We start from the raw sequence: 27,586 nt of genomic DNA on the forward strand, positions 1-27,586 counted from the left end.
AACGCAACGTAACATAACAAAAAAAAAACGAGAAAAACAGATCGCTCGGCGATGCGACAAACGAAATTGGGCGTAAGAAGTACACGCATGTATCCTTTAATTTATTATGTTACACATTCACAGTAAGAAAAAACATGATGTCCATGTCTCTTGTTTTCATCGGTGTCCATTATACTGCCCCTGTGTGCCAGTATAAGTACAACTTGAGAGTGAGTGTCCATCGGTAGGCGCGGGGATGTGTAAGGCAGAATCCTATTGCTTTGCACTTGTCCTTTCCTTTCGGCGTTCCGAGTTGTATCAGTCACCCCGTGTTTGTTCAAAACGTCCCTTTCAGCCTCGGCAAGTATCGCAAGTTAAATACCCAAGAAAACGGTACACGTGTGTCCACACGGTGGACGCGAGGACGCTGTTCTCGCCTCGCGCCTCACTCTCTCTCTCTCTCTCTCTTGCCCCCTTACCTCCCACCCCCCGGCTCTTTGGATCCTGATCGCGAAGCTTCGCCTTTAGTGAGAAATCGTCTCACGAGAGAGACGATCCTCGGCCGAGAGCCGCTGAGAGCTACACGAGAACATTGATTACCGGCGGGTGGTTCCTTGACGATGGCACTTTGACCGGTGATCGAGGAAACGACAATTACGACGAGACGTCGCGAGGACTTCGACGCGACCTACCGCGACGGCGAGCGTGAGTTATCCTCCATCTCGTCCCCTCCCCATTTGTCATTTCGGTTACTTCGCGATCACTAGAAACTAATAACTTTGAGAGGGGCTCCGATCGGTGAAGAAGTTCTTCAGGATGAACACCTGTCCCACGGCGATAATCAGGATGCAGGCCGTCTCCATCACCGACCACCAGAGCACCCGCTCGTTGAGCTCCTCCGCGCGCTTCCGCCCCTGCGCCTCGCGCAGACGGTGATGCGTCTGGTAATCCAGGATGCTGATTAGCTTCTTGTGGACTTCCTGCGCGGAGGACTCCATCTGTAAGAGGAAGAGGACAGTTGCGTTGTAGTTCAGCCTTGTTCCTACGTTCATCGCAGGGAGAATTCGTATTCGAGATAAGTTTATACCTGAGTCATGACAGTGACGTGCTCTCCGAGACCAGGAAGCGGCAGCTCGTCACCGACCTGGAAATCCATGTATACTAGCTTGTGCGAGTACGTGGAGAATTCGTTGCTGAAGCAAGCCTTGTAGACGCCCGACATGGTCGGTATGAAAGAATGCGAGTCGAACTGCGTCTTCACTTGGCTGTAGATGATCTCCTTGTTCGGCGCCTCTAACGTCACATCTACATCATACTGGCCACCAGTAACCACCTGGAAAGCACAAAGTTGCTTAGGAAACTTTATCGAGCGCTTTTAGCACCTAATTATCCAAATTACTGAAGTCGTGCTACGAAAGCGTCACTGCTTTCCATCATGCAACACAATACAACGTTAAAACCGTTGTTTCTAACTTGCTGGGAGCATTTACATTTCCAAATTACACCTCTCTTCTTCTCTTCCAAACTCAACATGAACAGGAATACTAAGGAGGCTTCTGTTCAAGGTTCTACATTGAAACCGCGCGCGAGTGCGTGCACATAAAATCCCATTACGCTCGTCGCGTGAATGAGACGCTACTCGTTATACTTCGCTACTGATTACTCCGAGCGTTATACGTTTGCACGCTCGGCTCGAGGCCACGCAGGCGGACTGTGCCGCGTATTGCGCCGCGATTACGATGCAGTTGTCGGCCACGAGACCGGCGTACGGTATGCGGGAAGGCAGTACCTGACACTGGCAGTGACACGCGTACCTGAAATTCCAACGTGGACGAGACGTTCTTCTCGATCTCTTGGTAGAAGCACTCCTTGGCATTGTCGGCCAGTTCAAAGGTTAGCTCGACGCCGCCCGCGACCAGGAGCGTGCCGAGAAGCGAGACTAGCAGCAGCCAGGCCGACCGGCGGTCCATCCTCTCCGGTTGTCAGTTCGTCGACGACGCTTCCGCGGCTGTCGCGTCACTGATCCGCGCGCATTTACGTTCCCCTAAGGGCCTAAGCGATGAAAAAGCCACGAGTAACTTTGGACCAGAGCGCGCTTCTCACCACACAGCCGCGGCGGCCTTCCGCGATTTTCGACTCCCGTCCGGTAGAACATCCCCCTGCTCCCCCCCGCACCAGCCCCCTCTCTACCCATGAAACGATCTATTTTAACGTGGCCGGATATCGGCCGCGCGAGATAAATGCGCGCCGCGCAGCTGCGGAAGCGGCTATGTTCACGCCGTGCCGGGTAAATTCGAAGAGCGCGCGTTGATCCTTGTGACCATGAGGAATGTTTTGCACTTATTTCTGCGCACACTTCTGCTGCTTGATATTCCGTTTAATATTTTTATTATTATCACTTTTGTTATTTACAGTTGCATAATAGATGTAACATATATGTTACATGTTATATCATTTATGATGTAAAACAATTGTTAAATGATATTATCTTATGTTAAACTATTATTCTTTCCTATACATTAAAAAAAATCAGAAAGTCTGTTACATTATTTCTAATCTTAATAAGATTAATTACTTGTTAAGATTCTATTAAAGTCTGCTTAGATTAAATCATACGATGTAATCCTTCAAAAAATTGACTTTTTCTTTATTTGGTTTAAGATCCATTGCTCTGTCGGTTATCATTATATGAAACATATTTCTGTAAAAAATGATTGTTGATTTTATTCTCGATCATTTTCGATTTACTTTTGTACAAGAAGTTATCTCCTTTACGATTGTGTCATGATTTTCGACACACCTTGTATAATGTGTTCGAATTTGAATTAGCCAGTGAAATATCATAAAAAGCTGTTTACATAATACTGTCTTCTTACTATAATACAATGCTAGATACTCATTTCTCTTCAGTTTGAGCTAGTTCGCTAAACTATTACGATATAGCATTTAATTCGAGTTACATGAAGAACGTAATGTGTGCGGAATAGAGAAAGAGAAGAAAGATGAGCAAATATCTTGTTGTACTGTTGTTAAGTAGCAGTTTAACATTCATCGTAGGACTTTCTTCAAAATCGCAACTTGAATCAGAATCGGGACACGCGCCGTACAACAGATTTACTTACCATTTACCAAATGACGTAGTGCCACTTTTCTACGAAATCGATTTAATTGTAAGCTTGCATAATGAGAACCTTATTGTCCGTGGCGACTCCACTATTAAAATTGAAGTTTATAATGAAACAAAAGTTATATCTCTGCATTATGTTGGATATATAAGAAATGTAATGATAATCAGTGAAATTGGTACTCCGGTCTCCGTACCGTCTAAATCTTATATTAAAGAAACGGAAACAGTTGATCTCCATTTTGAAAATGTGATTTCGCCTGGGCGGTACAAGCTGGTTATACAATACATTAGTAAATCGCTGAAAAGCCTCTTTAAAATTCCATATTTCACAAACACAACAGAATCGTGAGTAAATATTAATTTACTAAGTATAAATCGTATGTTTTTTTCAGGCACAAGTTGCAGTCGTTATTTATTTATATATTATATTCCGTTAATCAATTATTCTATGCTTACAATACTGTACTGAACATTTTTTTTATTTAAAATTGTCCTTACAATTCGATAGATGGTTCATTTATACAGTCTTTCAACCATATGGAGCCCGATATGTATTTCCGTGTTGGGACGAACCGGCAATAGAAGCCGCTTTTGCTGTAAAAGCAAGATATCAAACAGATGACACGACTGATCCTGAAGCAGAAGATTGGGATGAATCAAAGCATCAATTATCTTCTTTCCATTCCTTAGAAACTTCCAAACTACACATTTATCACGTGGAAATAACACTATATCCGTCAGAGATATGCTTAGACTTGCGCTACGTGCCAAAAATAAAGAGCGTTATATGGTGTAGAGAACACATGAATCCACTGTTTCAGGTTGCTTACAACACTACTAGATCTGTAATGAAGTCTTTATCTGAGTACACGATGTCCCAAAAACAATTAAATTTGGATTATAAGGTAATCCCGGGCATCCGAAAAGACAGCATTGGAAACTGGAAAATCCTCATTTATAGGTAGCGCATATAATCACAAAAAAGTTACTGTGTTTATTCAATATCTTTTTTATAATTATAAAAAACATAATCTTGTCGCGTAACAATACATCGTTATTATACACATCGTTATAACACGTACAGAGTGCACGGTAATAAAGATACCACTTCTCGTGTAGAGAGATGGAGCGGATTGATTTGATTTTGCACAAATAACCACGTAAGCTATTATCTTTTAGGGAAGGTGCTATTAGCTACGATAAAGACTTAGATCCCATAGCGCAACAAATGGAGATAACGCGCTTAATAACACGTACAATAGCGAACTTATGGTTTCACAGCATGGTCAGTCCATTTAGATGGAAACATTTTTGGTTAAATGAGGCACTCGCTGCTTTCTTCCAAACCAAGGTTTACGTTACTTTACATAACTAAGCAAACTATTTTTTCTAATTCAATGTTCAGTTTATCATACCAGTACTTTTGTCTCTAGGTTCTAAAAGATGATATGTTAGAATTATTCCTAGTTCAAACTCTACATGAGTCTCTTTATTTGGATACCAATGATGGAGAGATAAATGATAACTTTGAAATGATACCTTTAGAAAACTACATGTCGCTTGAAGATACATTACGTTTTTCTTTTACTATTTCTCTCAAAGGTAATATTCAATAAATATCATACTATCATTATCTTTGCATATCTAAATAAAAAAAAGCACTAAAAAGTTTAAAACTAACTTTAAAATTCTATTCTCTGATACATATTTCTTCCAAAATGAATGAAAAATTTATTATAGTATATTAAGACACTTTTCTTCGCATAAAATATCGCTGTCTATCTGTGCATTATCTTCTCGTTGTCTTATGATTGCCGTAATAATTTTATATTAAATAAACATGCAGTATTACATCTCTCATAATGTAAATTATTGCAGCACCTGCTATATTCTACATGTTGGAGCATATGATTAATCCTCACGTGTTTCGCGAAGGTCTTGCGTCATATTTTGTGATACAGTGAGTAATATACGAATATAACACGCAATGAATATAAAATACAAAACATACTAGAGTTACATTTGCGATGAAACATGATAAAAGAAGTAACATATCTTTTGATTTTGTTTGAATTTTACACACACGTACATATATGCGCGTATTGATAGTCTAGAAAAATAAATGAGAAATTTTTATTTTTTGGAGCACTGTGCTGTTGTTTGTTAATTGTTAAAGATATCAATTTTGCAATTTTATATTCTCAGTATGTCTACACATGCCACATCCGACAACTTATGGGATGCAATGCAACTTGTGCTAAACGGTGAACACATCCAGCTACATCCTCATTTCAAATTAAAACATGTGATGCGTACCTGGATAAGGCAAAAACATTATCCCATCGTAAACGTAAAACGAAATCATGATCATGAGATTGTTATATCGAGAGAACCTGATAGACTAGATAGTACAACCTTCACCTTTCAGAAATGGTGGATACCTATCACTTTTACCATACTAAAAGATTATAATTTTAATAATACTAAACCTCTTGCTTGGCTACATCCAAGACGATCAAGTATAACATTAAATCCAATTCGGAAAAGCGATTGGATTGTAGTTAATATACAACAAACAGGTAAGCATAGTCTATTTAATACTTTGTTAAATACTTTATTCCCTTGTCTGGCTAACTGTACAATTGTACACGTTATACTGCATATTTACATATATTTGTTATTCATTAATTAGAAGATATATTAAATACTTTATATAAAGCTAATGACAAATTGTAATGTTAAATACAATGATACATGAAATATCATATTGTTGCGACTGTAGAAAAAGAATCTACCGCTTATGACTCCAATTAAGAGTTATTTTTACATTATTTACTCATATCATTGAAAATTCATAAAGAGTTTTGTCAAATCAAAACTTAAGAGTCATTAATAACCGAAAATTAATAGTCTTAAATATATATTTTTTTAATATTCCGTGACAAATATTAGTGCAATCTTTAATCAATCCACCCCAAAAGATGTAATTGATTAAATTTATGTCTTGCGTAACAGGTTATTATCGCGTCAAATATGAAAGATGGAATTGGAATTTAATTGCAAATTATCTAAATTCTGAAAAATACATATTCATACATGTCCTCAATCGTGCTAAACTCATTGATGACGCATACTACTTTATGATGACGCATCAGCTTGATTATCATATTTTCATAAAACTCACGAGTTATTTATCACAGGAGACAGATTATACAGCATGGTACCCAATGTTCAAGATTTTTGAATATTTGTCGAAATTCTTACCATTTTCAGAAAATCATCGTTTCAAGGTAAATAATCAATTATATTACTAAAATTATCATGTCAGTACATATGATAGCAAAGAAAATAAAGTACATATGTAAGTGTAGTTAACAACATACTGCAGTTTATTACTGCAGATGAATTAGTGATAAAAAATAAAGAGTAAAAATGTTCTATATAGCTGTATATTTTTAATGTTGTACGTCGCAAATAAGAATAAAAAATATTGTGTGAGGTAATATTGCTAATCAGATAAAAAAATATGTAGTAAAGATATACTATATATATACATTAATGATTTTATATAGACACACATGAGAACAATCTTGGACAGTCTCTTTTTAAAGATTAAACTTCTTGAACATCCTTACGGTAGCAATTCTATTAACATTTTAAGACACGAGGCTTCAAAATGGGCATGTGTGTTAGATAACGCATACTGTAAAAGAGCAGCACATATTAAATTGCAATTGCATCTCGAGAATCCCGAAAAGCATAAGTAATAATCATCTTTTATATATTTTTTATCTTGCATGCAAAATATTTGATAAACTATTTAATAAAATTTACCGGTAGCAAAAACATACTAAAGAAATCAACAATCTTGTGACAATATCGTGGCATTGTAATTTTAGATTGAATCCAATTTTTGATAAAATCTATTATATATCCGACGACGATTCTTATTGTCGATGTTTGGTAAAATCGCGATAAATTTTGCTTTCTCTCTAGTCAGAGCAATAAGCTAAGTTTATATAATATAATAAATTTAAATTTTGCATTTTTCATAGACTTTCGCCGAGTTTGAAAGAATGGACATACTGCAACGGTTTACCTGTAGAAGATTCAGTAACACAAATGAAAATGTGGACACATTTGATACAGACAACAAATTCACATAGAATCATATATAAATATCTTACTTGCAATACAAAATTCGATAATATTCATATGTTTTTAAAATTCATATTGAACGATTATACAATGAAATATAATGAACGTATTAATGCTTTTTATTCAGCTATAGCAAGATATGCACACGACTACATGCGCATTATATTAAAAGATTTTGAGCGCTACAAGTAATAAATTTATCTTTATAAATGTTTTCATCAGATATTAAAAGCAAAAGAATAAAAATTTTTATTTAATTTTTTAATTAAAATTAACATGTAATTCTCTTTTTAATAGCATTCATAAGACTGAGAAGGACAAGGCTAAAACTTTAAATATCATTATTAATCACGTGTATGCAGGGCGTAAACTTCGTAAGGTACGTTTCATAATCTCAATTTTCTAATGTGTTATTACTCACTTTATTATTAATTTATGTATTTTTATATCTCACATATTTAATAATTCTATATCATTATCGACATATTATTTATTATTATTCTTATTCTACGTAGCCTAAAAAATGAATTTTCCAAATATGTTACAAGAATATATTGTAAAAATGTTAATATAACTGTTTTAGATAGCAATGTATGTAGTAACGAAATTTCATGTAGATAATATAAAACGAGATATTTTTCATATACTAGAAGTACGCAAAAACATTATTAATAAACATGTAAAAACAATTTCACAACTGTTCCATATTAAACCGACATTTTCGGATAAAATCGACATGCAGGTAATTAAAACATAGCTATTCGTACCTACATATAAATATTACAGTTAATTAAACTGGATTAATAGTACTAGGATAATGGGCGTATATGTACAAAAATAAAATATTTATTATTTTTCTTTAAAAAGGCTATAGGTACATTGCCTTCTTACTTTAAAGAAAGCACAGCATTTTTAATTTAGTCTGCTATATTCATATCAATATCATCATTAAAGCATAATGAAAATACATTAAGTTGTATTTTAATTGTGTTTATCTTCATCATGTAAAAAAAATACTTGCATGCAGGTATCCAAATACGAAAGTCCAAAAACGATGTCCAACGATGTAACACCATTACACTATGACATCGAAGTGAAGATACTGAATCATTCTTCTGAAGATACTATTACTATCATAGGCAACTATACAATTAAGATTATGATTCACCGTGAAACAGAAAAGATAATAATGCACTTGTCGAATTATAAGGTTACAATAACGACACATGGGATATCGTTAATTTGTGAGACTAATAAATCAATCGAATATGTTTTTTCATACGCTCTTCTTTACAATGGTTTCTTAGTTGTACAATTTACAACTGTATTATCTCCTGGAAATTATACTTTGCACATTACAAAACTTAGAAAGGTTGTAAGCGAAACCGAAGGAAGTTTCTTCAAAAGATTGTACCACGATAAACACGGACACATGGTGTAAGTGATTCTTAAAAGGTTTTAAACTATTATTAAGTACATAACATTTTATGCTCTTCATTATTAACAACGTGTAGAATTGTCACATGATAAATTTTTATAATCACAATCTTTATCTAAAATAATGCTTTTGAAATTGATAGATGGTTGAGTGCAACACGTTTCAAGCCGATCGGTGCTTCACATATATTTCCATGTTGGAACGACCCAGCATTTAGGACTACGTTCACCATTTCTTTCCATCACCATCGAACGTATACGGTTTTATCGAATATGCGTAGACAAAGAATTGTGGAGTCACATAAAGATTCACATGATCATCACGTAGTCGTATCACACTTTTTGCCAACTCCTCCAATTTCTGTCAATTCTCTCGTGATGGTTATAGTGCACAAGTCTGATTATCGTCGAAATAACATTGAAAGAAAGAATATATGGTGTAAATCGCATTTAGTACCATATGCAGAATACATAAATGATGTTGCTAATAGAGTAAACACATATTTCGAATATTTAACAGAAACATATTCCAAAAATTGATCACGTCATAGTCAGGGGTATTCAAGAGGACGTTATTGGAACTTTCGGACTCATTATTTATAAGTAATATACTTGGAACACAACTATTATGTTATTAAAGATCCGCATATATTTAACGCATAGTTTTACCGTAGTTAACATAAGTCGATTTAATATAAGTTCGCGTTCTATTTAATTATATAATATAAATCACAAAAATAACTATTAAATTATTTTTTAAAGAGATGTTAATTAAATTTTTTGTTATTTAGTGAAGCAGCTATTATCTATGATAAAGAATTTCATACTGTTGGGCGTAAAATACAGTTAATTCCTTTAATAGCACGTGCAGTGGCACGTCAGTGGTTCGGTGATGTGATCAGTCCATCTTCGTGGTCTCATTTATGGGTGAATGATGGTCTAGCAGGATTCTTCGCAATTCAAGCCATCACTGAGGTTAATATATTTAATACTAAATTTGTTTAAGGCAAGAAATTAATTATTTAGTTTATTGATGTTCTGACTCTAACATATGTTGATATATGAATTTTCTAAACAAACTGTCTGCAAAATTTTCTCTTTTACTATTGTCAGCAGTAGCAATAACACGTGTATTGCCAATGAGAATGTCTCTTATCATGTAATATTGTTTATTCATCAAAGGGATTTTATTTGTAGTTTTCTCCAAAAGGGAAGATGAACAAATTATTTGCAATGTTGATTCAGCATGAATCTCTCCATTTAGATACTAATGGCTGTATGCAACATCTTGCAATACACACTAAACAGGAATATGAAGTTAAATCTTTTATGTCTTTTCCTATTTACGTCAAAGGTAAAATTAAACATATAAAATTATCATTATAAAATTAATAAATTTCCAAACATTAATTTTTAAAAGAGAATGAACAATATTACTTGTAAATGATTATTATTAATTCTAAAAATACGTTTTATTTTTAAAATAAGTATCTCTTTATAAATTCATTGACATTCCCAAATGTACATAATAATTTTGTCTTAACTAAACATTGACATTTAGTAACCCAAATATTAAAATTTTTGCAGCGCCTGCCATAATACGCATGTTGCAATACATTAGTAGCAAAGATATATATCAATTTATAAAAATAATCCGGGAATACTTTAAAGTGCAGTAAGTAAAATATTATAATAAAATAACTATGCATTATATAAGATATAATACTACAAAGTATTACACAATTAAAAAGGCTTTTTTAGTTTTTGCGAAAACCGCATAAAAAGACAATATGAATCGTAATAAAATATTTACTAATACTACAATTATATATATTAATTAAGTATATTCAAACCATCAATGATAATAAATTTTACGATTTTAGTCAGCTTCAGACAGTGACAGCCAACGATTTATGGGCAATTATAGATAAAGATAATTCTAGTAAACTTCGTGATCACACTAATCCTACATATAACATCCCCAACTTAAAAAAACTAATGCATACCTGGATAAAAGAGATGCATTATCCTGTACTAAAAGTGATACGAAATTATCATAATAACATGGTGATGATGTTGCAAGAAAACCACAACATACTAGACAGAAATCAATGGTGGATACCCGTAACTTATACCACGCAAACAGAACTTGAGTTTACTGATATTTTGCCGAAACTATGGCTACAACCAGGTGTTCAAAATTTAATCATTGAGGAAACTGTACAAAAGAATGAATGGATTATAGCCAATTTACAACAAGCTGGTGAATATTGAACGCCAAATTTATAATAATGTTTTTATACTTATCTTAATAATTAAAGTATTATATATCTTACTTAATTTTCGATATATTATTAAAAAAACATAAAGAATACAAATGCTAGAAAATATTTCTTGATAAGATCGCACATACACATTCACAAACGTAATAAATTCTTACTTGGCTATATATTATGCAGGATACTATCGCGTCAATTACGATCCCACAAATTGGCGATTAATCATCGATTATCTAAATCATGAGGATTATTGGAAAATAGATGTCCTTAATCGTGCTCAAATCATTGATAATGCATATCACCTTATGACGATACAGCAACTTGATTATGACATATTCTTAAATCTCACGAATTACTTATCACAAGAGATGGATTATGTAGCATGGTATCCTATGTTGAAAATTCTTGAATATCTATCGCCTTTCTTACCACTTGAAGAAAGTACACCTTTAAAGGTAAGCAATCAAAAATCGATACAAATAATGTGACTAAATATATCAGTATTTCATAAGAGTCATTACACTCTCTTCATAAATAACAGCTAAATTTACATAAAATCTATGTAATATTGAAAATATTTAGGATCACATGTTGAAGATTCTAAACAAGATTCTTGCGAACATAAAATATGAAGAACTTGAGGATGAAGACTATTTTACCATATGTTTAAGGCAAGAACTTGCAAAATGGGCATGTATTCTTGATGATCCTTATTATAAACAATTAGCTAACACTAGATTAACACAACATCTCGAAGATCCTGTGCAGAACAAGTGAGTGTTATATTCAATCTTTTTTTATAATCTACTTTCTTCTTGATATGATATTCTATGAATTATTTAATCAGGAACTAATCTTATTTCTGTTATTTTCCATATATTACAGATTATTATCTGGTTGGAAGGAATGGACATACTGCAATGGACTAAACATAGCGAGCAAAATTACTTGGCTGAAATTTTGGAACGCATACACGAAATTGTCTAATAATAGAATGTTACATATAATTTCATGTTCAGGAGGCTTTGCAAATCCCAATTTACAATTAAATACAAAAGCATTAAAACATGTAACAAAGTCATTCCGACTACATGAATGTATTAATCTTTTTTATTTCGTTATTACGATGAATGAAAAAGATTTGGACAGTACCTTAGCAAATCTTGGGAATCACATGTAATGGCATTTTTCTTCATTAATATACATTATTTAAAAACATGAAACTTTAATATCTCATTATAATGAAATCGTCGTTTTATTTTTACAGAGTTTATTGCAAAAATACGTCTGACGATATAATTAAAGTCATAACTGTTATCATCAATCATTTATACTTCGAGTATCAACTTTTGAAGGTACGTTTCTTTCCTGGATTCTATTTTACATTATACAATTTCCATTATTAAAATTGTTTGTATATTATTGTAAATTATTATATATTATATAACAATGCGGTAATCTATCATATTTGTATTAAAATTGAAAATTATTTCATAAGAAAAGCTTACGTTGCAAGAAATTATAAATTATTCAAGAAATGTTAAAATAATTTGTTTTAGGTACTGAATTTTGTGAACTGCAATGTAAATGCAAAGCGACATATTGCACATATAAAGCACACAATACTTACACGTGAATATTATATCAAGATTCACAAGATGACGTTTTTGAAGATTATTAAGAACTGGATTTGAATTAAAAATTAATTCAGTCAATGGAAAATTAATCTGCCATATTTATGTGCATACAACTGCATTACGAATAACTTTTTATATTAATATTAATTTTTAATTATTTGTTATGAATTTTGTTATAGTTATATCGTTTCTTATTCTTGTTTTCATTAATTTTAAAGTTGTTTTACATGTACCTATAAAATAGTTTTATTTAAATTCTGTTACATTTCTGTTACATGTTTTTATTATGTTATTACATAATGTTTTATATAATAGCAAGATAAACTATTGCACGATCGTAATATTACGTAAATTATTTCTCCAATCTTTGTTTTATAATAAACTTTATTAAGCGTTACTTAATGCATTATAATAATTTTTAAACATTATGAAAATCAAAAATGTTGAACTTATAATATTCAATATTAAAGTTATTAGCTAGCAACATTCTATTGAATTCTACTAAATAATTCTACTATAAATTTGTAAAACCTTATATTCTCATTTACTATTTAGCTTTTAAAACCGTTCCGAATATCCTTTATTTTTTAACTTACTTCCTGCTCGAATTACAAGAAAAGACAAGATTTCTCTACGTAATATCGTTAACTAAATCTACATCAATGAAAGAGTATGGAAGATGAAAAGTCTTTTGTATCGAATATTCTAATATCTTTGCTAAATAGAAGATGTTCGGTAATGAAAGTACCAACGCTCGTAATATTTATTGATAGAGCGAATTGAGATAAGTAAGAAAGTCAGTTTCCATACATCACGTAAAATTTTTGCGATGCGACAAGGAGGTAAGAACAATGCATTGTTAACATCCTTTTTTAACATTTTCGAATAGATCAGTATTGTGCCTAGAATACTACGCTTCAACACACTCTTATCTCTACAGCAATCTTTTTTAATATCTTAAAATTTTGCGTAGTTGTTTAGAAAATGATACAGGACATTTTTATTTAACTCAAACCGCTATATTATTTCACGAGCGTTGGCATCTTCATTCCTGGACGCCTTAATAAATACTTATAAATTATAATCTAAATTGCGATGAGATACGTAACGTTTCTATTTACTTTTATCTGACGAGCAAAATACGTTTGTTTGACAATAGAACCTGTTTACATAACATAACTGCCTTCCTATTATAGTACAATGTTCGATACTCATATTTCTTCAGTTTTCATAAGTCTGTCGAGGTAGAGAGAGTGCGATATAATATTATAGTCTTCTGCTGTTAAGAGTTTCCACTAATAATGCGCTATATATAATAATAATTGTACTAATAACACAACCTGCAGTGTCCTAACCATATATATCCAGTATGCAAGTAAGTAATAAAAAATATATATATATATATATATAATAGAATACACTAAAATATATTTTTGAAGAAATAAAAATATTTATAAAATACAATTTAAGTGATTTTAAGGAATACAATCTTATACTCGAAATGTAATATCTTTCTTTTTAAAACAACTGTATAACCCTTTTTAGTAGAACAACATATTTTTATACCTTATACATTTCAATTAATACAAAGACGTGTTTCGTGACACACATCACGATATTGTATCAAAGCTTAAAATTAAAACTTCTCTATTAAATTAAGTGAACATTTTATGCATTATTCACTCATTTAGTTGTTCCATTATATAATATTATCACCTTACGAGAAAGAAATAGTTAGATTTCTTAGCATGACATGTCGTTAACTGTTAGAACGTGCAAAATATAAAATCTTACTATAATATTTATAATATTATTAAGTATATATAACCTATTTATAAAACTAAAATAGAGAAAATGCGAAAGGCAGAAAGAAAACTCTACTTTAATTGTAAATGCCTTATTTGTAAGAAAGACGTAACACAGAAGAATATTATTTACAGACGTGTGAAACAATAATAGGCAAGATTCTCTTTGCCCTGTTATTAAGCAGCAATGTCATATTCATTGCCGCAGAGGAAAATCCTTTCGTGAAATATTCGGATTATGAAGTACTCGAACTTGTTGAAGATACTTTACCTAGAAATGCAGAACCACAAGTTTATAACATGAATTTAACGCTAAATAGAACGCCAGATGGACTTAGCATCAAGGGTCAATCTATTATTTCATTTCGTATTTATATTCCCATAAACTTCTTACGTTTCCACTATTTTGGAAATATAACAAAGGCAAGTCTGCAACTGTTCGGAAATAAAGCTGATTCTGAGCGAAACATTGTATCGAACATTTCTTGTATCGATGAAATTGCACATACGATTGATCTGTCGCTCGAAAAAATGTTAGAACCTGGGTTCTATTCTCTTTATTTAAAATTTAAAAGTTCTCTGCCAGAAGAAATAAGCAGATTTGAAGTTTCAAGCTTCATAGACGAAGATCATGGCACGTGAGTAAGCGTTGATTAAAACTAAGTTCTCATGTTTTACTTCCACATGTACCAATATCTTATAAATCACTATCGTTATACGTTGTTTATTATTCTGTATAATTCTATATTATTTATTTTTATCTAAATTTTATCTTCCTTTTAAAATTTAGTGACTGGTTCATGACAACAGCTTTTCCACCGATTGGAGCCCGATTTGTTTTCCCATGTTGGGACGTGTTTGGAATAGCAACCTTTTTCAATATATGCGTACAGTTTAATAGAAATTACACGGTTTACTCAAATACGGGGATCTTAAGAATAGTAGCGAGAAACGAAAACAGTTTGACATGCTTTCAACCAACTAACGGAATGTTCGTTCATCACTTAGCAATAGCAATTATTCCGAAAGACATATCCTTCCACATTATATCAGATGTAGGTGACCTACGGCACAGAAGAGTAGTAAAGCAACAGCTAAAATACATGCGTCGAATTATTAAATCTGTAATACGAATATATTCTTCGTACACAAATTTGAATAATCTCAAGACGGATTTTATCATAATACCAAATATTCCAAAGGAAAGCATTGAAAATTGGGGACTCATAGTTTACCGGTAACTTACACAATTTTAATAAATTAATCCATTTTTCAGATATAAAAAATTTATGTTATGAGTAATTTTTATATTGGATTATGCTCCTTAGGGTCTCGTCCGGATGGAATCGTGCTCCTGCACGACTACACAGTCATTCCATCTGGACGAGACCCAGGGCATAATTAGGATCGAACTTCACTTGGTAAGTTCGTTCAATCATACAATTATTATGCAGAACAGTCTTAATAATCGAATATAATTTTTCTATACTCCTGATTATAACAAAGGTATAAGCCGATCAGAAGCAAAACCGCTGATTTATTCACGCACATGCTTTCGAAATAACATTTGCACAATATACGTGATATAGTTAATAAATGAATATATAGAACTTTTTTTCTAGCAAAAGGTTTAGATAAATATTTTGTCGTCTTTTAGAGAAGCCGCAGTTATATATGATAAAGATATAGATCCTATAACACACAAAATAGAGATAAAGCGCTTAATAGCACGTACATTCGCAAACGCATGGCTTAGTTATGCGATCAAACCATCTTGGTGGTCACAATTATGGTTACATGAAGGATTTTCTACTTACTTCGTAACTAAGGTTGTTTTATATTAATTAACTGAACTCTGTTCTCATATATTTAAATTCACTTTGTTGCCTAATGTAATTGGTATTTTGATAGACAAAGAAATACTTGTCTAATATTTTTTACTTTTTTTGTTATGTTTAATAAAATAATAATTTAATGTTCAATTAACCATGTCAATACTTTTGTCTATAGATTATGTCAAAACAGTTGTTTATTGTTCAAACTCGACATGAATCTCTTCATATGGATATCGAGTGGAATATGATGGCTTTAGAAAGTACATCACTTAAAAATGTATTTTTTTCTCCCTTTCCTCTTTATGTCAAAGGTAATACTGAATCAATAGTATGATGTCATCATTGTTATATGTCGAAATGTACAAAATGATGAAAAAATGAACAAGTTTAGGACAACTTCTAAGATGCCATTTATTTCAATATTTATTTCTTACAAAAGAGAGAAAGCATATGTAAAAGTTAATATTAATTCTGCTTCTTATAAAAAAAACTAACTGTGTCTATCTGTGCATTATATTCATATTAACTTATAACCGCTACAATAATTATATACATTAAATAAGCATACCTATTAAATCATTTATAATGTGAATCATTGCAGCACCCGTTATACTGTACATGTTGGAAAACATAGTTACTTATGACGTATTTAGAGTCGGTATCATAAGATATTTAAGTGAATAGTAAGTAACACGATAATACAATTACATACACAGTTACACATTAGTGCTTGTAGTGCTTTAGTTATCAAAGACATATTCCAACTTTAAATTTTCAGTTACTTGCGTGTTGCCACGCCCGATCACTTGTGGAGTCAAATGCAAATTGCACTACAGGATTCCGAATATGAAAATACTAATATTATATTAAAGACTGTGATGGATTCGTGGACAAAACAACAAAATTATCCCATAGTTACAGTAGAACGAAATAATAATGCTGAAATTAATATCTGTCTGTACTATGTCAAGTCAAAAAGTTTTTCCCTACAAAGAAGTTGGTGGATACCTATCACCTTTACCATACAAAATAAATTTGATTTTCATAATACTGTACCTTATGCCTGGTTAACACCAGAAAAATCATGCATTCCATTAGAACCAATTCGTAAAAACAATTGGATTATAGTCAATCTACAACAAACTGGTAAGTAAAATTGATTAATATTCCATTATTCTCTTTATTCTTAATTTTACATAACTTTACAGATTCACATTATAATTCAAATTATATCTGTTTATATTTCTTCTTCATGTTAATCGGAAAATATATCTTACATTTTGCATAGATAAGTACATACATATAATCGTAATATTTTGATGACGTTTACAACTTTAATTAACATTTATTTACTTAAAATTACAAAATTTGTTACAAGTTATACATTTTCTGAAACATCCACAAATTAAAATATAACAGTTTATTAATAATATTTTGCGCAATTGACATTTATTTCTTATAATTTAAATTGTGATGAAATTTAATACACTCTTCAACAAATCCATAACTAAAAGACATTGAATAAATAAATTTATTTTGTAATAGGATATTATCGTGTCAAATACGAACAATGGAATTGGCAACTACTTGCGAAGTATCTAAACTCTAAAAAATATGAGAATATACATGTTCTTAATCGTGCTCAAATAATCGACGACGCGTATTATTTTATGATGACAGAGGAACTCGATTGTGATATGTTCTTCTTCATCACGAAGTATTTATCACAAGAGCTGAATTTCAAAGCATGGTATCCTATGTTAAAAATTTTTGAATACATCTCGCCTTACTTATCGTTTCCAGAAAGTGCTTCTCTACAGGTAAATAGTCAAAAGTCTCATAAATGAATGATATCGTATTTTCAGATATCAAATATAAGTAACTGCATACTATGAACATACTTTTTATAAATAAAGGTTTAAATCTATATAGTATTTATGTAAAATTTATGTATTTATTGTGTAATATTCAATGATTATTAGAATCACATGTTGGCGATTATAAATAGCGTTCTTGAAAGAATAACATACGAAGAATCTGATTCCGATGATATATATACTATATTTTTACGGCAAGAACTTGCAAAGTGGGCATGTATTCTTGATGACTTCGATTGCAAGAAAATAGCTAACATTAAATTGGTAGAATATCTCACAGATTCCAACTCCATGTAAGTATATTATATTTAGTCTTTTTGGAATCACACTTTTCTTGGCTAACTATTTATGGGCACGATATTTTATGAATTATGTGATCAAGATTTGGACAATACAAATTAAATAAGCATGCAAATAAGCAAATAAAATTAAATTTCTACAATATTATAATCTTATTTTTATTATTTTTATATATTGTAGTATACCAGGTTGGAAGGAATGGATATACTGCAATGGATTAAAAACAGCGAGCAGAATTACTTGGCTCAAATTTTTTAATATACACGCACAATCACTGAAATCAGTTGATAACGTGTTGCGCATACTTTCCTGTTCAGGAGGTGTTACAAGCTCCAATTTTCAGTACAATATGCAACTATCAAACAACCTAACAACGCGAGAAGAATGTATCAATATTCTATATTACGTTGTTGCAACATATGAACAAAATGGTTTAGACACTACTTTAGCAAATCTTAAAGATCACATGTAATCTCATTTTTCTTCATTGATATGCATTACTGAAAAATATAAAACTATTAATATCTCCTAATAATGTAATCGTTATTTTATTGTTACAGACTTTACTGCACGTTTACTCCTCACGATATGATAAAAGTTTTAACTGTTATCATTAATCGTTCGTACCTCGAGTTTCAGTTTTCGAAGGTATGTAATACTGATTCTTTTTTTTATATTAATATCTTTTTAATTTATATATAGTTATATAGCAATATAATAATTCGTCTTATAATTGTATTAAACCTGAAATTTTACGTTACTCATTATTGGGACAATGTTAAAATCTGTTTTAGGTAAAGGAATTTGTGAAAAATAATATAAATGCAATTTCTGCGACTATTCAACATGCAATAAAAGTACGCCAGAATTATGTCAAACATTACAGAACAACGTTTTTAGTGTTATCCAAAGGACACATTTGAGTTAAGAACTAGTTTGATCATTGAAAAATAAAAACTGCAATACTTGCATGTGTATAACTACGTTACAAGTAATTCGATATATTATTATTATTTACTTGTTTTAGTTAAATCAGATTTATTATTTATTATATTTTATTTTTACTATCTAATTTTAATTATTTATTGTTTAATTATGTATTTCTGTTGCTTGTTTATAATTGTACATCATTTTAAATCTGTTGCTGTTATTTTTGAATTCTATTATCTTAGTATATACTTATTATGTATCATGCAATCATAACAATGGTAAATCGTTAAATCATATTAAATATGTAAGACATTTTCGCGCTTGTAATAAATTTTATAATACCATCTATCCAAGTCTTCTCATATTACTTCTAACATGAAATCTATCTGCTAAATGCGATTTCATCTCATAAATTCTACATGTACAATACCTTCGTAAAGCTTGCAGGCTAACAGACAAATTTGACGACTGATATAATCTATCAGTATAGAATCAGTATACTATCGATATAGAAGCGATATAGAAGCAAGAAATACGAAACTCTGTGTAGCTGTGTAATCTATAGCTGTTGTAAAATACATCGCATCAAGCCAAAGTCGGAACGCTCACGAGGAAAAGCGAATCAACTATTTCGGAAGTGTTTAAGGGAAACTCGCTTCCCGAATTCGAGAATCTCCTCTTCGACGTGATCCGTTCCCTTTCCGAGCACAGTTCCCCGACGATACTCCGACTACAGTGGTAAAACGCGCCACGGAGGGTTTCTCCTCCGCAGTGATTAACTTCCGTCGTGGAGGTGGTGCAGGCAGCCACGACGACGGCGACGGCGACGGCGGCGGCGGCGGCAGTGGAGGCGGTGGGGGGGAGCGTAGATCGTGACGGCTGCATCAAGCGCGCATCACGAGTTTTCGGACGGCAGCGCAGCGAGACGGGTCTCTCCGCGTTTGCTCTCGGCGCTTACCTCGTCGTCACGTTTCCTCGTGGCCCGTTCTTTTTTTTCTTTTCTTTCTTTTCCTTTATCGTTTGAGGAACGTCATCCGCGTCTCTCGTGCGGATTTCGAGAGACATCTCGCGTTGCCGCTCGTACCGCTGTGCGTCCACCGCGAGTGTGCGAGACACCATCGGAGTGCTCCGGATTTCCTTATGCTGTCGAGGACACCGTAACACCGTCGGGACGATCCTCTCCTCCGTGATCCCCATGGTCACCGCCGACACCTGTAAGGTAACTGTTTCCACCAGCGAGAAGCGAGCCTCATGTGCTCGTGTGCCTGCGCGCGTGACACGGCGGGACTCGCCGAAAGTCTGGTCGATACTCCAAAATTGAGGGTTCGGATTCTCTAATGACCTAAATAACACTGTCCCTTCAAGGCATTTTTCTAGAAATTTTCTAATGGCGTACTTTTTCGGTCGGGGAGACTAGATATCTGTTTCGCAAATGATAGGTCTGACCCGGCTGCGCTTTCTTCGACTTTCTACGTTGTACGAGATAAGTGTACATTCAAACGGAAGGAGAAATTGTCAGAGAAAACGTGGAAAATGCAATGAGGAAGAACAATTTTGAGAATAACGTAACATTTAAAACATAACAATAAAACCGCTCTTGATAAATAAGGACACAAGGATGACAAGTAAATAAGTGTTACTTACTATCTCGATAAATTATTTTTTATTGCAAATTTCTGAATAAAATAATAGAGAGATCATTGAGAGATTGAGGGAAACATTAAAACTGGTCGAATTAAATTATAGGCTTTCCTCGTTCATTCCGCATCGATGGAACTATTGGCCTAATTCAAACCTTCCCTGAACTTCATTGTTATTATTGGATCGTCTCTCAAAGGTCTCGCTTAAATCGCCTTCTGTAGGCTTCTCGCGGATCGAAAGCACATCCATTCTCGCACTAATTGACATATTAAATTTTTTGTCGCTTGCTTAGAAAGATATAAAGTTACTCATATAAATTACTTAGATTTATACGTATTTGTCGTGTTATAATCATTTTATAATCATCGATATATGATATAGCTTCGTCCACTTTCGTGATGAAATTGGTACGGAATCCAGAAGTTTGCGCAATAATCGCTTGCGAATCTACTCTAATCAAATGAATAAAGATGTATAAGAGATGTAGATGTATAAGAGCATTCGCAGTGAAGTGGCCGAAAGAGAGAAAAAAGAAGAGAGAAAGAAGCTCATATGAGATTGTCTCGGTAAATCCGTTTTATGTATAACGCTTCGTCGACGAGTGCACCGTTGTGCACCGTAACAGTTGCATTTTGTCTACCGAGAACCGCAGCCTCGCAACCTAGACCGGCCCGTTTTAGCTCCTCCTCGCACTCTCTCCTTGCATATAAATTCAAGTGGACGCATATTTATAGTTTTGACGAGAGAGAGGTAACCAGGAGGCGGGATAAAGCGATAGCACTGAAACCAGCGTGCTTGTTAACTGTTTCGCGCGGTACTCACCGGCGTGATTTCGATGTCAATGTCGATGAAGCTTTTGAAGGAAACTCGGCGCCACGGAGTAACAACGTTTCCGCACGCATGTACCCACTTCGGCTGGAATAATGCTCCTCGAATCCGCCGGGCAATGCACTTTTCCCTCAAACGAAACGTAACGGTATGCGCACGGCGCGAGCAAACGACGCGGCAAAACGCAACGAGCACCGTAGGATCGAGTTCGCCGATCGTTACCCGAGCACGAGCAATCCGCTTGGCGTGTTGCGGGGAAGAATTTGCGAAACGGTGTCATTGAGACGCGGGTATGCATTTGGTGCAGGCTTCCGCAGGTGCGGGCTGAGTCATTGAGCACTATTCGGAGCATCCCGCGCGTTTGAAGCGTGAACCAAAACTTAAGGCCTTGGGTGAGAAATACAAAAATAGATCACCAAGATAGTAAATGTAAATAGACCACAAGAATATTCCCGGCCGCGCATGTATTCTCGCTGAATTAATTAATTCGGCGCCGACGCGGAGCGGGGAGTTATATCGAGAGAGCGCGAACGAGTCACTGACCGGGAGATGAGATAGATCGAATAAAAGGTATAGCTGGGAATTTACTTGAAAGAAAATACCGCGCTCGTTCGAAGCGTGAAGCTCCTCTTTCGATTCGCGAGCTCTTGCAGGCACGAAGTTACCCATTTCTTCCGGAACGCAGCCTCGAGCTGAAGTAATATCGTATTAAGCGACCGGTGACGGAGAAGAGACGCCAAGAAGGGACGCCATCGGATGGAAAACTGTAATCGGAGAAAATCCGCGAGGAGATCCGCAGTCGATTCTGGGCAGACTGTTACCAGTAGTCCGCTTTACGGCGCCTCGTAAATAAGTAAATTCCTGGCTTCGCGCATCGATAAATTTTACATAACGCACACGCCAAAGGGAGGACAACACCGGCAGGCGGACGGCAGGTATATTCTTGGCGCACGTTTCTGGCATAAAGCAGCGAAGGCGTCTCCACGCCGACCGTCGCCACTGACTCTTTTGCTGTCTGGCTTCGCCCCGCACACGTGAGCCGACACATATGTATGTATCGTACGTACGTTACAGTGATCGATCTCTTGACGTCCGACAAACGATTTAGCTTCCAGCCAGGGGATACGGCATCGTCGTCGAACGGGTCAATGGCCCGGCGCATAATTGTCGGCCACTTCGCCCTTTCGAGCCGCTCTTAAAAGTGCACCCTGCGACCCGTCCCCCCAACGTCACGCTAACTCGCGTTACCGACTAACTGGACGTAGTCACGTTGGAAGTGGTCAGCCGCCGCATTTTTGGGAACTAGCTAGAAGGTCATGTGAGCACCAATCGTAGATGATTGAAAGGTGCGGTACATGATTGGCAGCAAAATCAACGTAATGACCAACTGCGACAAGACAAACATGACAGAACAATCTACTAATCGAGTAAGACCCGACAAGAGACGGACAACATTATCTCATCATGAGACTGTAAGGGCGTACTTTGCTCGCATCAGCTTCTTGAATGTGAAGAAACAGTTCGCGCGAGCAACGTTCAAGCATCAGCCGCAATCGGGAATCGTAGACAGCGAGAGTCCGCGTGTCCGCGTTCTCTTTTTTCCCAGTGGTTTCTCTGACAGCGGAAATAAGCAGAATCTCTCAGACTCCTTTCGAGAAAGGCGCGTCCAGAAGCTCGCTCGCGCGCGCGCTCGTTCGCCCGCTCCCACCTGTTTCTTCTTCGCAGTCTGGACTGGTTCCGATCATGGACCAATGGAGCAATGCAAGTACGCATCGGAGCTCTTCCACGCCTCTGTGTACCAGCACGTATTATCATAGGAGAAGAGCGCCTCTCCGGCGGGAGATTTTATTGCGCGATTTACGGGCGGCGCGAGCCGCAATCCGCGCCGGCCGTGAAAGCGCCCTGGCAATTAAAGCCACGACGATTAACGATCCCGGTCGTTTGATGCACACCACCGGAATACATTGTGAACGGCGAAATTGCAGTCCAGGAAAGGCGAAAAGCGACGGATACGATCTCTGAGTCTCCGGGTGGCGAACGACGTCCTGATTGAAGAGAAATCCACGGTGCCTTCTTCGCGGATGCGTCTTTGGATCGAGTTGACCTCTTGAGTGCGGAGAGTGAGATCATCGCGAGGTCGCAGTAATTGGGATTCTCATCGTTCTCCCAATTTCCGTTATTCTTTAGCTGAAACAAAAGGGTGAAAGCAAGACACGTGTACTTTGCGAGAAGGATCATTTATTCATTTTGTTCATTATCCGGATAATTTGTCGTGTAAAATGTTAATGAACTCATTCGCCGCGCGTGAGATGGCACAGATCCAGCTTCATATCGTAAAATCATCACAGCCGTTATTATTCATCATGGCGTTCATCGTTCGCACATGATGGCCGCGCGATGCTCGCAGATATTTGTGTTTTACTCGTACAATTAATGATTTATTCTCTTCGTGCGCGCGCGCGCTCTGTGTAATATTAATAATGTATAATACAGGACTGCGTGTGCAGATATGCTGGGAAAGCTGTGGAAATTAACAGTGAAATATATTACCATGACATTTCGCATCGTCAGATGCACATGTGCAAGTTTCGTTTCTCAATAATAAACGCATAATGTCAATTATTTTCCAGCGGATGCGAATTATCCCGTACCGTTTGCGCACTAACGACTGTAGAATTTCGCGAAAGTAGGTGGCTTTCGGAATCGGAACAATAATGATTACGAGTTATCTGAGACGGTGAAATCTGTAAAACGGGCGAGCGACAAATGAATGCGCGAAAACTACGCGCTTGAAATCGCATTTTTAAATAATTGCTCCAATTTTCTACTGTTTTCTTCACATAGAATAAATTCTCTAGCGTTTCTCGTATCAGATTTTTAGCCGACTGCTGATCGACAAAATAAAGCAAAATTCGCCAAAAAGGAACACAAGATTCTACGAAATCATAAGAAACCAATTGAAAGAGAGACAAGAGAACTTTTTCTTGAAGAAACACCAGAACATATCAAGAACAACAAGTCGTTGCATTCATGAGCGCTTGAATTTCGAATGTATGCCGAAAGGAAAGCCACACGATCGTATGATATCAGGATGAATGTCAGATCATCACGTCGGTTGTGATACCAACAAGTAGAACATTACCGGAACAAAGGGAACATGCGGGCACGCCTTGCAAAGGAGAAAGGACCCCTGGGAGGAATGACAGATAGCGCGAGGACGCAGAGAAAGAAAAGAAATCTAGGTCGCGGGGGTTAATTCCGTGTCATTCGTTCGTTATGCATTTCCTGTTCGACATTGAGTGCGTTCGTGCATCGAGATACCTCGTGCGAGCTAGACGTCTCTTTTTCTTTCTCTCACTTTGAGTACTTGAGTCGTCGTACATCTCTCGGGATGAGGTGAAGCACTTATCCGGGCACTCTCGGCTGAAATTACCGCGATATTGGATTTCTCTGTTTCATGTGAGCGAAACACGACCTGCACGCACGCGCGGTCAGAGCACTTCCGCGTTTCACGGAAGAAGCGGAAGAACGAATGAAGACGCGCGAACGACACGAGGAAAGGCGAGATCGTAAACATCGCTAAGCCCTACGAGCGTTTTTTCATTGTTTCCATCTGGTCGGAAATTGTAAAGCAAGAGTTTTCCCTGAGTTCTTCTCTAACGGGAAACACCGAGCAGACAACTAAAGCTCTTATGAGCGAAAATCCGCACACACGCTAATTTAATATCATGAAAATCGTAGTATTTTATTTTATTATTATTAATATTTGTAATTTTATTTTAATATTATATAGTATTAAAAATATGTGTTATTAGCAATATATTTATAATTCATAGCTACAAAATTATTGCTTTGTGCTGCAAAAGTGCATTGTCATCATCATCTCCGCAATCGCTGACGGACGTAGACCGCAAACGCAGAATTTCCCTTCACACCCGATCAGATGCAGGTCGCACATCAGACATCGCACTTTTATGGCGTTCTGGACAAACCAGTCGGCATTCTCGCCAAGGCTTTTCCATCTTCGGCCGAAACCTTCGTGGCTATAATTAGCTTAACCACGCGGCCCAGTGCCAAACTGCCATTTCCTATTTATGGTTCCCCCGAGGGAACGTGCGCCATTAAGCCGAAACACAATCGAAGTACCTCGCCCGGAGAATAAAGGACAATCCCTTCCTGCCTTCTAAAAATATATTAGCACCCGCTGCTTTATTTAAAACGTGCGACGTGTTGTCTCGCCTCTGCGAATAAGTAGTTTCATTTAAATTTACATTCTCGCGTGATGATAATCGGCACGTTGGTGATCACGGGCGACGATTAAAACCTCGCCACAATACCGTTACATAATTTGTCATAACTTTCCGGCAGGACATTACACGGGGGAAATGCATGCCAGATCTCGAGAAGTCTAAGCAGAGATTGCGAAATTGTGCTCATTAAGAACGCGGGTAAAATAACGCGGTAAACGAGGAAACAAGTCGAATCAAGGTACACTGTTACTCATTAGCGTGTTATTCAGTTCTGCCACGTAGCGTTACGCGCTGCTTTTAAAAGAAATTTAATTAGATTTTATCGCCACGTCAAATGCTCGATTAAGATCATAATCTAACCCAGATGCTGACTCATGACTGAACGATCCTACAAATAATTTGAGAACCAAATTAAAAACAGTGCAATAATAATGACTGATTTATATATTATATATTTATAGAGAAATCGAGTCTAATACAAAGTATTAGGCGATTTATTCGTTACGCTGTTGTCCATGTTTCCAACGAGAAGATTGGTGCGTCGAAGATTGCCAACATCCACGGATTACCTACTCAATTTCGGCCATGAAGGAACACGATGTTTGCGTTCATGACTCACGTAGCAACGGTGCAATGACGGAACCGGATTACGCTGGCCATGAAACACGGTAGAGGCGAAAATCCCCTTGTCGCCCCCATGTCCCTCCACTGACGACCTTAGCTTCACCCTCGTCTCTGTATTTTTCCTTACACGATCACTACATGAACACTATATTTGTCTACACGTACGTGTACGCTCCCTTATGTTCTTATACCAAAGTTTACGAGAGTTCCCCATCCTATTAAAACCATGAATTTTAACGAGAAAATTGGAAATTTCTGCTAAGTAAGTTTCATGTGTGCCAACGAAAATTTTCGACAAAGAGTTATTCGCTAGCTGAAGAATTTTCAAGTGTTACCACTTTGTTACCTCCTCAAACGAATTTTTATTTTCAATTTTAACAAACGTAGAAATATGTACATTAATATTTCTCATGTGGTATACTAATATTTCTTAGAACGCTTGCTAAGCTCCTCCGGGTCTCGAGACACCCGGTATACACGTGGTGCTCGCATACACACACGTCAAAAGTGCGCGTGTATGTGAACACTCCGGTGGCTCTCCCACAATCGATCGAGCGCACCGCTCGCACGCTGCGTGTCGCGCGCGCACGGTATCGTGCAGTATGCACTCTCGAGCTAGACGATGCCACGGCTCTTGGCTGCATGTACTCATATGCACTTTCGGGCTGTCGTAGGAGCGCGGGTATCAGATGAAAGGGGCGCGAGTGCCCGGGGGAGAAACATGCAATGCTGCATCCGACACAAAAGCTCCTTTGGACGCCGGGGGAGTAACGCCCTTTGGATTCCACATGCAAAAATTCACAAGCGCGCCGAGGGAAGCAACTTGCGCTTAAAAAGCCCGAATTCTTATCTCTGCCGTTGTATTTTCGGTAGAAGTCA

The 27,586-nt window shown here is 35.7% G+C and overlaps 4 protein-coding genes across 5 annotated transcripts in view; 3 read left to right on the plus strand and 1 right to left on the minus strand.

The window, feature by feature from the left end:
- Positions 1-76: 76 nt before the first annotated feature.
- LOC105283634 (transmembrane emp24 domain-containing protein 7) lies at positions 77-2,094 on the minus strand. The gene is made up of 3 exons (XM_011346556.3): positions 1,794-2,094; positions 1,067-1,312; positions 77-977 (listed from the first exon to the last, which is right to left on the minus strand). Exons 1-3 carry the CDS (start codon positions 1,947-1,949, stop codon positions 750-752), a joined length of 630 nt encoding a protein of 209 aa, XP_011344858.1. The 5' UTR covers positions 1,950-2,094; the 3' UTR covers positions 77-749.
- A 143-nt stretch (positions 2,095-2,237) lies between these two features.
- LOC105283655 lies at positions 2,238-19,712 on the plus strand. The gene is made up of 29 exons (XM_026968860.1): positions 2,238-3,451; positions 3,615-4,067; positions 4,286-4,457; positions 4,540-4,708; positions 4,985-5,066; positions 5,312-5,685; positions 6,122-6,396; positions 6,679-6,869; positions 7,162-7,452; positions 7,562-7,643; positions 7,848-8,006; positions 8,292-8,701; positions 8,845-9,240; positions 9,493-9,676; positions 10,544-10,964; positions 11,161-11,435; positions 11,563-11,753; positions 12,248-12,335; positions 14,558-15,060; positions 15,213-15,659; positions 16,080-16,251; positions 16,433-16,568; positions 16,859-16,940; positions 17,036-17,403; positions 17,803-18,077; positions 18,240-18,427; positions 18,615-18,902; positions 18,995-19,082; positions 19,229-19,712. The coding sequence occupies exons 1-29, from the start codon at positions 2,982-2,984 to the stop codon at positions 19,355-19,357; spliced, it is 7,359 nt and encodes a 2,452-aa protein (XP_026824661.1). The 5' UTR covers positions 2,238-2,981; the 3' UTR covers positions 19,358-19,712.
- Positions 9,248-13,149, plus strand: LOC105283656 (aminopeptidase N-like). Of its 2 annotated transcripts, XM_026969425.1 has the most exons (9): positions 9,248-9,676; positions 9,899-10,055; positions 10,289-10,376; positions 10,585-10,964; positions 11,161-11,435; positions 11,563-11,753; positions 11,866-12,156; positions 12,248-12,335; positions 12,540-13,149. In XM_026969425.1, exons 2-9 carry the CDS (start codon positions 9,917-9,919, stop codon positions 12,672-12,674), a joined length of 1,587 nt encoding a protein of 528 aa, XP_026825226.1. In that variant the 5' UTR covers positions 9,248-9,676; positions 9,899-9,916; the 3' UTR covers positions 12,675-13,149. The 2 variants fall into 2 exon arrangements, with proteins under 2 accessions (XP_026825226.1, XP_026825227.1); XM_026969426.1 differs by lacking the exon at positions 9,899-10,055.
- A 673-nt stretch (positions 19,713-20,385) lies between the features above and the next one.
- Positions 20,386-27,586, plus strand: part of LOC105283639 — a 33,186-nt gene continuing 25,985 nt past the window's right edge. Inside the window, exon 1 of the mRNA XM_026969421.1 lies at positions 20,386-20,583. The gene's annotated coding sequence lies outside the window, so the exon portion shown is untranslated. The remainder of the gene's footprint in view (positions 20,584-27,586) is intronic.

This window comes from Ooceraea biroi, chromosome 4 (genome assembly GCF_003672135.1).
Source record: "Ooceraea biroi isolate clonal line C1 chromosome 4, Obir_v5.4, whole genome shotgun sequence".
NCBI lineage: Eukaryota > Metazoa > Arthropoda > Insecta > Hymenoptera > Formicidae > Ooceraea > Ooceraea biroi.